Raw genomic sequence first — 11188 nt, 5'->3', positions numbered from 1 at the left:
GAGGCGCAGAAATCTCTGAAATTAGTTGTTCTTTGTTTATGGCTTTCTCTTAATATGGCGGGAATTTTTTTTTTTGCGGTTTCGTGATTTTGCAGACCCATTTTGGGTTCGGTTAAATAATGATGAATTCCGGTATCATGATATGTTTTTGTTGTTTTTGCCAGATCGAAAATGCCTAAGAGGGGTCGTCCGCTATCTCACAATCTGCCTGCTTCAATTTACATCCGCCTGCTTCAATTTACATCCGCCTGCTTCAATTCAATTTTCTTTTTTTTTAGATTGTGAGTAAGGGTATTAGCAAATCTGTTGAATCCGCATTATCCATGTTGTGTGGTGTGGTGAATAAATAAATGACATAGTTCATAATTTCAGATGTATTCAATGAATTGTGGAACTACAAGCATGCATTTATTTGGTGTTACTGTCTGCATTATATGGGGTATATTAGTTATAAAGTGTAATATATTTTGTTTATAAGGAGCATAATTTATATAAACTAAGCATTATGTAACATATTTTATGCATTATGGTTACCAAAATTTGCATTACAGAGGCTACTTGGGAGTGTTGTTAAATATTCTCAGGCAGGATCGTTTGTTTTTATTATTTTCTGTGGGAAATGAATTTTCGAACTGAAATTGTGCATTTTTTATACAATTTTTGTGTAACACATGTACAATTGCATTTTGAGAAAATGCATTATCAGGTCATTGCATTTCGGAACATAATGTATGCATTATGTTTAATAAAATATGCATTAGCCAGATTTTTTGAAAAAATGTGCATTTCAATGATGTAATAATGCATTATCAGTATTATGTAAGGCATTATCAGTAATATTTAGTGCATTATCAGTGATGTTTAATGCATTATGCGAATGTGTTACGCAATCATTCATGCGATCTGATTAATTACGTTGTTTGCATTAATATGTAAACATTAATATGTACACATCTTTACACAGAACGTAGTCTACTTTGTTGAAAAGGTTGTGATTTGTTACTTTGTTTGTGCAATTTCAGAGAAGGGAGTAAGATCTGAACTCGACGATGCAGTTGATGATTTAATTCCGGTAGCGTTGGAACAGAAGTTAAGGGATCGGTTGGCAGCGGCTGCCCCTAGTACCTCAGCAGGTGATGTTCAACAGACACAAGTTAAGGGAAGAAAGACTGATCGTCTTTACTGCAGACGAACACTGTCGGAATTTCTGAACTGCTTGAAGCAGTTAAATCCAAGGCAGAAAAGGGCTGTAACGGAAATTGGTTTTGGTGCAGTACTCTCTTTCGACATTAAAGAAATCCCTAGCTTTCTTGCGTTTTGGGTGTTGAACGCCCTAAACCTCGCCCGCTGCCAAATACAGCTTCCTGGTGGCGAAGCACTGACTTTGGACGAGGAGGACGTCCACTTGACATTGGGATTTCCAAGGGGCCCTACACAGATATCGAGACCGGTAGACAAACAGACAAACTTTGTTTACAACGACTTGGTAGCAGAAAGATGTCAAAAGGGACGGTTTAAGATGAGCCCGAAGGACATCTCGGAGTTAATGATGGCTGACACTAAGGGGGGTGAAGATTTCTAGAAACTCTTCATGTTCCTCCTGGAGAATGCTTTAATAGAGACACCTAGTGATGGGCATCGCAAGCCCAAAATTCTACACTTCATCGAGGATGTCGAAGATATTAAAAATTTGAATTGGTGTGGGTATGTGCTTTCCGTCCTAGAGGCAACTTTTCCAAGCTACGCAAACGGACAAAGTGCCTTGTTCAATGGACCAATACATTTCTTGGTGGTATGTGAATTTGTATCTCCAATACATAAGCAATATCTTCACTGGGTTATTGCATCCAAAATATTATTCTAATGCTGCCACTACTTTTTTTCACTGTCATTGGTTGAAAATTTATTCAGTTGCATTATAAGTATTCACATGTTGCATTATGAACACATAATTTTGCATTATTAACCCCTAACCTTGTTTGGTCAATATTAACAGTGCGCCTACATCGACCGCGTTGTACATATCCGGAGGTGGGTCATCCGCGCATGGCCAACGATGAAGGGTTGGACCCTGGAGTCTCTTAAACAGCGCGAGGATTTGGAAAGGAACCAATTTGCGACTGGGCGCTTAGAGTCGAGACTAGACAAAGAGAGATGGCTGGCCGAGCAGGAGTTTAAAAGGCGAACAGGAGTGGCTGGGGGTGATTCCTCCACTACAAGCATCCACAGAGCGAAGAGGCTACGAGACAAATTTGTTGCTTCTAGCTCTATGTTGGCCCATGCAGTCTCAATTTGGGTTGACGATTTCAAAAGCATACCTGAGGAGCTACTGGACGACGATTGCTTCCGTGTGGGGAGCCAAATTGGACGTAAGCTTTTGGGAATTACAGAACAGGAGCTTGAAGGGGATGACGAGATCACAACAAGACTGACCCAGGCTAGGCTGGATGAGGAGGAGTATAGTCAGGAGTGGATAGATGAAATAGAAAAGATGATGGCAGCTTATGACAAGAAAAAGACAATCACAACTGGATTCACCAGGCCATCATTTGTGTTAGACGGTTTTGATTGCCCTGACCCGTTCGCCACACAGCCTTCCCATGAAGCAGGCCAGAGCGCCGGAGCTGCTGAACCCCTCCACACTGATGCCAGAGTAGATTGTGCCCCGGTTTTGGGTCAGCCAGAAGTAGCATATCATCATGTAGGCTCGGCAATGCCTGATCCAGTCGCCGATGTTGCCGTACCTGTTGTCCCAACTGAAGCGCATACTTCGGTTCCAGCATCTGGCGTGGTGGTGGCTGTTGACTTACGTGGCAAGGCTATGGTATCAATAACTAGACTTGTCACTATTAAAGGGACAATTTTTTACTTTTTGGCTTTGATTAAATCAATGGTATTATTAAGCAGGTAGGTTCGTCGGTTGAGGAAACTAGAGGAGTTAAAGAAGGGGGAGTCATGGTTTGAATTAATTTAGAATCATGTGCATTATAACATGTTTATGTTAACTTGTAAAGGCACATATCTGACTGACTTGAAAACATAGGGAAAGGCAGAGAACAGAGCAAGCCTGACAAAGGAAATGGCTATTAAGCGTGGAAAGGTGAAACAGCCTGCCGTGACAAAGGTTGGTACTAATCTAAAGTTGGTATGTCAGTTGTAATGTGCATTATCCAGTGTCGTATGTGCATTATTTATTATGTTTGATGCATTATATTGAGTATCTGATGCATTACATGAAATTATCTATTGATTGTGTTGGTTATGTTAGTTAATTAATTTTTAGTTACGCACTGTTTCAGGTATGCAGTATTTGGTATGCATGCATTACATGTTTGATGGAATGTTAAACTGACTATAGTTTTAGCAATTTCTTATATGTGCATTATTTGTTGTATCCTCTGCATTAATATGAAGGCATGCAGCATTATTTATTGTGACATTTGCATTATTTGTAGTGTTTTTAGCAAATATGTTATGACTACTGGATAATTTGTTTGGACATATTAACTAATTGTTGTAGTTTTTGTATTATAATTAATTGTATTTTAACCTTGCATTCACAGAGACCTCCCCTGTCCAAGGAGAAGGGAATAGTGATTGCTGAGGCTGGGACGGGTGGTATTAGTGATGACTTGCCATTGAAAACTGCGGCTATTCTTGTAAAAGGAAAGGAGAAGGTGAACAAGGCTAAGGAGGCTATCCGATCGGTAACAAAATAATAGATACCATCGTGTAAGGATTTTTCCTATTTATGGTATGAATATTTTATATTTGCAGGAGGCTTCAAACGTTGAAACGGCACGTGTAAGGAAAGCTAGTCCGGCTATGCGGTCTCCTTTCAATGATCGGGCTGTAAGGCTTACAGCCAAGGCTAACGGCAACGACAAGGAGCTATATTTCTGGGTCCTTAGCACAACGAAGACGCATGAATCTATCTGGTCTGTATTATTTGTTTTGCTTTTCTTTGTGAAGAGGGTGATTATCTTTACTGATTGTTTTCTGTATTGCAAGTATTAATTTGTAAAGTCTACAAACACTCCATATGTGCATTGTTGTAAGTAGTTACTGCATTATGAAATTCTCAGTGTGCATTTTGTAATCATACAGTATTAGAAGTTTATTATCCATTCAGTTTGGTATTCTGTGTAAACCATAATAAACCTACTGGGTAGTACATAGATTCATTTTTTGGATTTGATAGTGCATTATGTAGCCAATTGTTAACATTACTTTTGATATTGATATGCAGGGATGCAATTGTTTATGAAGACACCTACAAACGAACTGTGCAGTCCGAGTTCCTTTCGTTGGCACCATTTAAACCTGTCAGCCCGGTTGTTGTGGACACTTGGTGCTCATACTTAAATAATATGGAGAAGCTAAAGGCACCAGATACAGCATCCAGGCTCTTCTTTTCCACAAGGCCATGCGTGAGTGAATCTTTTGTGTTATCTAATTACCAAATGAATCTTTATCTGCAACATAAGTACCTGAAGTACCGACAACGATTGTAGGCGCAATCATTAATAGACAGCCCTGAAGAGTGGGATGAAGAAAGGCGATTTGCGTCTTTTTGGACCATTCTTTTTGAGGAAGCATTTGCAGCCGGATACAGCAAATGGGAGAAACACGATCTGGCTAGTCTGAATATAAACATATTTTTATGAGAATAAATTGTTTAGGACAGCATACAAGATCATTTAATGTTATCTTCATCGTGTAGTTCTTCTTCCCAATTTGGGGGAAGAGACATCAATATGTGGTCTGCTTTGATGTGCCGGCTGGCAAGATGAACATTATTGACCACACCCTGGTAGAGCCGCACGCTTCGTTCGGTGACAAATATGTGGACACACCATCTATGCTGGTATGTAATGAGACCACTCTAATTTTTCCCCTTTAATGCATACAAATATATTTTGTTGATGCGGTACAATTATGTCTTTTTATTTTAGCGGAAATTCATTGTTGACGCAATGGATAAGTGCAAAGACTCTAGACTGGCTGATGTGATATGAAAGTGCACTACACCTGTAGTTGCAATGCCGTGGCGGAACAACCTGTCCATAACGGAGAATGGTGTGTACGTCATGCGACACTTGGAAACATACTTTGGAGAGAAAGAGAAAGATTGGGAATGCAGGCTGACCGCGAAGGGAAGCAAAAGTCTAGAAATGTTTCGAATCAAGTTCGCAAGGACGCTACTGACTTGTACTCACAATGTCCGCGGTGCCGCAAACCAATCTAAGGCAACCAAGTACTGGAGAGATAAACCTGCAAAGTTCAATTTCGAACAGTGGGTCGAGAATTATGGGTTGTAGTGCGTGATGGTTTCTGGTATTTGTTGGAAGACTTAGCACTTTAGATCTTTTTACAACCTTGAATACACTGAATAATGTTTTTGAGAATAGTCTTTCTGATTTTGATCTTGTGAACACTCAGCCGAACCATATGTGCATCATGTTTATTCAGACGGCTTAAAATACTTAGTGTTTAATTGGTGTATTATGTTATTTGTCTTGTTTGTATTATGGTTTTTGTCTGTATAGGTGGCCGATTAACTCTCGTAATGCTTAACATATACCAAATAATGCACCAATCTTTGTGCGCAATGCAATGGCAACACCAAATAATGCATTTGTATATTATACACCTAATATATTAAGCCATGTATGTTGTACGCCTCTATTTTATGTGCATTATATCTGCATATAATGTAAGTATTCGTATTAGATTATGCATTACAAAACGTTGTTTGTGTATTTTACCCAAATAATGCACCAATCGTTGTGCATAATGCAACGGCAACACTAAATAATGCATTTGTATATTGTACACCTAATATAGTAAACCATATATGTAGTACGCCTCAATTTTATGTGCATCATATCTGCATATAATGTAAGTATTCATTTTAGATTATGCATTACTAAACGTTGTTTGTGTATTTTAACCAAATAATGCAACAATCCTTGGGCGTAATGCAATGGCAAAACCAAATAATGCATTTGTATATTGTACACCTAAAATATTTAAGGCATATATATAGTATGCCTCAATTTTATGTGCATCATATCTGCATATAATGTTAGTATACGTATTAGATTATGCATTAGTAAACTTGGTGTGTGTATTTGGGTGAATTGGTTTTGTGGAAAGTCACATAGATGTAAATCTATACTTTCTGTCGTTATTTGTGTTTGGTATGTTAAATTTGACCACAACAAAATGTCAACACGTACCAAATTGAAATCAATGTGCATTACGATAATTCTATATATAGGTTCAGTAAACTTTTGTAATGCTTAATGCAAACCGCATAATGTACGAAGCATTGTACATTGAGTTCAAATAATGCTTATTAATAGAGTTAGGGACCGATGTATAAGGCTCTACTAAACCCAACAATTATTCCCACAAACCAAGTAAACCATGGAATTCTATTACAACCATTCTACTAAAAATAAAAAATTGACCAAAGAACGACCAATGTTGTTTTTATACGACATGATTCAAGCTGGATTTTTCCCCTTCCGCGCATCTTTCTCCATCGTCATCTCTTTAAGTACAGGACAATTCCTGAAGTCGTGATGACCCAACTCATCGCAAGCCTTACACCGTCTAGGAGGCCTAGTGGCATCCTTTATAGCCTTCTCTCTCTTTGAAATCAGACGGCTCGCCGAGCTACTGGCGTGACCCTTCGTCTTCACGACATCGGGAGGATGCACCGCAACAGATTTAGGCCTTACCATTCCATAAAACTCTTCAACCATACGCCTCTTCTCAGCGACTGAAGTTGTCAAAGTACCAGTTTAAAGAGAGTTGCCAAGTTCTTCGACGCCAGCGACATATGAACGTAAAGCATCAATGTCGGTCTCAAACTATCTAAGAAAACCATAAAACATCGAAATCGCCTGCTTTGACACAGTTTGCCTATCGTCAGCGGATGAGTGGGTAAGCAAGGGATCCTGAAACTCCCCGTGTACAGCCTTGGCTAAGGGAGTCTTCATCCATCGACTTTCATTGTATTTATCCGGGATTTTTTTCACCTCATTATTTCGAAACAAGAAAAATATATGACTGCACAAATAACCATGCCGACCAAAAAGTTTGCATTCGCACGAGTAAGTATCATCAGTCTTGTCATGACGAACAAAATATGCATTGGGCTTGCTATCGCCAATCTAGCTGATGATGTTCGACCAATCTATTCCACTCCTCCTCGAATTCGTCCGGCTCTAATAGGTCCGACCAAACACAAGCGTTAAACTCCTTTTTGAAATCGTCGTCCCGCAATAATCTGTTTGGTACCTTGACTACCAATTTATGCATTATATGCCACATACACCAACGGTGACGTGTGCCGACTAGGACTTCTTCAATCGTTGATCGCATACCCAAATATTGATCGGTCACAATCATCCTGGGTGCTACACCCATACAATCTACAAAATGTCTGAACAACCAAGCAAATGCCCCTGTTTTCTCGCTGCACACCAACCCGGCCGCAAATGTCACAGGACTACCATGATTATCCTTTCCAGTGAAAGGAGTGAAGATCATACAGTACCTGCGTACATGACAATAACCTGTCGTCAGAAGCGTAAATATATCATAATGCAACTTACGGTAGTATGTAATGCAGTGACATCCAGCAATAATGAACACAATATACAGTAGATTAATACAATATAACGTAAACAACACATTAGTTAGTTTCAACCTGTTTGTGTTGTACGTGGAGTCGAAGGACACAATATCACCAAACATGTGGTAATTTCTCTTCATCACACCGTCACACCAAAACAGAGCAACCAACTGGTCAGATTCGTTAACTTCGTAGTGATAGGTAAAAGCCTCGGACATCTCCTTCTTCTTAGCCATGTCATCCAACACCATTTGTACATCAAATCCTTGTGCATATGCTTTGATGTCCCGTGAGGCATTCCTGATATCCCCAACAGTGCAACCAACCAGTTCAAACCCACCAAGAATCTCCTTCAATACATTAAATGTAAGTGTGGGTCCTATATTCGCCCTGGAACAGTCGAGAATAAATTTATGATGTACATCATCCAACTTGAGATTACTTGACATGAATTGCTGATGTTCCGTCTCAACCATGTGATGGTTATGAATCTCATTGAACTCCTGAATTATGTATCCTGACGAGCAATCTTCCGAGAAAAACCTGAAGGATATACTAGTTGTACAACCACACCGCTTAGATAACTTCCTACGCTTGATTGTGAAACCAGAACGGGCATTCAACTGGTCATCCTCTTTGCCCTTCTTCCTTCCTTCCCTATTGCATACAACTTGATACCAGGTCATGACATCATCAACCTTCCTCATAGCTTGTTTGTGCGTATCAAAGCCAACTGCGCGGGCACATACGTCGTAGAAAGCGAAACCGAAATCCAATTATTGGAATATCTGACCTACAACAGGCTTCATCTCGGGAGAACATTCAGGTACAACAACCACTTTACATAATTGGAAAAAAAAGGGGTCAACATAAAATAACAACTTTGCAATATAATAAGCTGACAAGTAATGCACGATTTTCACAAATTCAATATGTCAAATATTTCAATTGGACAAACACGTGATTTATGCATACGTATAACACGCGCTATTAAAAACGTCGTTTTTTATTTGTACATACTATACCCTACCCCTAGTCTTATTAAACCCTTAGGGGAAAACAAGAAACGTGTGCCGAAATTCAAAGCTAACAACGGATATTTAAGCCCTGGGAAAACGAGACATAAAATCATACCTATCTTAATTCGTACAACATACCCATTGCAAATAAGATTTTATGCATTATACATACAATATAGAGCATTACACATATTCACTTTATGCATTATTTCTAAGAACTTTATTCAGTATACTATGTACGTTGAAGACTTACGTAATACAGTTATAGGTCAAACACAAAGATTTGTTAAACGTTGTTATTAATGTTTACATACTACACCCTAGCCCCTAGTCTTATCAAACCCTTAGGGGAAACAAGCAACGTGCGCCACACATCGCAAACCAGACAAAATCTTTTTACCCAAAACATTGCCGCTCACGAATTATGCATTATATAAACACCTGAGTTCATTATGCTTCGTCAATATGTGCATTACATGCTTCGTTTCAACCTAATACCCTAGAAATGCCGAGAGCGAATCCATGGAGGAAGGTTTCACAGCAAGCGCTAATGTTATACCATGGCAACACAATACACGATTTAATTGCTGATTAAAAATCAAATAATCAAACTGCTACAACTTGTACTGAAACATCCGCAACATAAACAAAATCAGGTTGATTCGTGATTTACCTTCTTCCATTGATTAAGAACAAAAACGGTAGCTACAACGCCAAGTAGACAAGCTTGAACTGCCAAGGATTGATTAACGAGAAAATTGAGAATTGTGATAATTGAAACCTTGCAAAAAACTAGCGATGCAAAATCATATACGCCTGAGCCTTCCCTTCCTTCTTCGACGTGAGAGAAGTAAAAAAACTGCAGTATCTGCCAATGAGAGAATCATGGAATTTCCATAACTAACAAATAATTATCTACCAAATCTGCCCTTAATCAATTTTTAATTGATTATAATTAAATGCATCAGCGAATATTTTGAACCATCCGATTGATGTAATTAAGGGTTGAGATTAAGAAGGAAAAAGGAGGAAATATGAAAAAAAGGAATGAATACATCCCTATATATATATATATATATATATATATATTAACATACATCCAACTCAACTCAACACATTTGCAAGAAACAAACAGAAAAGAGGAAAACTTAAAAAAAGTACTCCAAGCCAACTCATCTCGTTCTTTCTACCTCAAGCCAAAACAGGCTCCCTATTCTTCACCTTGCAAAATAATTTAAAAGGTTCACTCATTTAAACCCAAAAAGGAAGGAGATAAGGTACTCTCAACAATATACTTCTTTCTCCTTAAATCGAACAGAAACTCCCTCTTTCTCTAGTTCTCAAAATTTTCGTCCAAAATCACAAATAGGAAGTACCCATCTCTCTCTTCTAAAACACACGTCTCTCTCTCCCTCTGCCATTCTCCTACAAATTCATAGAACAAATCCTCTCCTCTTTTTCCCAAATCCCAATCTTTTACTAAAAACTCTAGTTGTTCGTTTCAAATATTTATGGGCAGGCAGAAGAATTTAGGAATCAGAATTGAAGAGAAACTCAAAAGGCACATTCTAAGTATTAAAGATCGAAGCTTTAGGAGGGAGCATCATTCAACAGTTCCAAAAATTTCAAAAGGAATTTGTTCCCGTGTGTGGTTATGTGAAACTAAATCATGAAATGGGATGCAGAGGATTCAGAAAAAATAGTGGATATACCTTTAGAAAGAAGCAAAAATTTCACAAACAGAAGGTATTGAAACAAATCACGGCTTTCTCTGCTCCTTCACACTGTGATATTCAAGAATCTTGATTATGGAATCAACAACATGCAGATTTTCGTAGTCAATGAAACGAGAAGAAATACCTTCACAGAGCAGAAGGAATATTGTAGAAACGGCGGATGATAATAGACACAGTTGTGGAAAGAGATATATATTAATTCCGTAGAGATTTGGTTTGCTTGTTGGAGAGATTTTAGGGAGTGGAGGTATTGTTGAAGTAACCATGTACAATGAGATTAGGAGAGGCTTTGACTGATAAATAAATGAGAATTAAATTGGGCTATAATAAAAATAGATAAAAGTGATAGACCCAAATATTTGATTTAATTGTAGTGTTTTCTTTTAGTACCTTGGTATTATTCTGAGTACTTGTAAACAATAGCTTAATTTTTTTTCCATCAACGAGCCACACACCATTCTTGTCGACTACATTCACGACACGATTAACCAACAACAAAGCAAGCATTTACTGTTTCCATTCGCAACCCAACAAAATAAAGACAGACAATATTTTATTCAAGATCCATCACCTCGCTCGTTCTCAAAACAAAATCTTAATGTAAAAAGTAATAATAAAAGCGGGTATTACACCCTGAATCAGGAACGAACTATGTAGTATACATTGATGCCTCAAAGAATGGGTTGGGTTGGGTTGTGTGTTGATGCAAAATGGGAAAGTAATTGCTTATGCGTCACGGCAACTGAGGCCCCAAGAGATGAATTACCCAAAGCATGATTTGGAAT

General features: G+C 38.4%; 1 protein-coding gene across 1 annotated transcript; it reads right to left on the bottom strand.

Annotated features, from left to right (window-relative positions):
• Window positions 1-6506: 6506 nt before the first annotated feature.
• On the bottom strand, window positions 6507-10650 carry LOC121771164 (protein FAR1-RELATED SEQUENCE 5-like). The gene is made up of 5 exons (XM_042167953.1): window positions 10528-10650; window positions 10380-10451; window positions 9341-9535; window positions 7724-8486; window positions 6507-7570 (listed from the first exon to the last, which is right to left on the bottom strand). The coding sequence occupies exons 4-5, from the start codon at window positions 8353-8355 to the stop codon at window positions 7174-7176; spliced, it is 1029 nt and encodes a 342-aa protein (XP_042023887.1). The 5' UTR covers window positions 8356-8486; window positions 9341-9535; window positions 10380-10451; window positions 10528-10650; the 3' UTR covers window positions 6507-7173.
• Window positions 10651-11188: the final 538 nt, after the last annotated feature.

The sequence above is a fragment of the Salvia splendens genome, chromosome 16 (assembly GCF_004379255.2).
Source record: "Salvia splendens isolate huo1 chromosome 16, SspV2, whole genome shotgun sequence".
NCBI lineage: Eukaryota > Viridiplantae > Streptophyta > Magnoliopsida > Lamiales > Lamiaceae > Salvia > Salvia splendens.
Note: the sequence above shows the minus strand (reverse complement) of the source record. Positions and strands in the feature narration are given on the sequence as shown.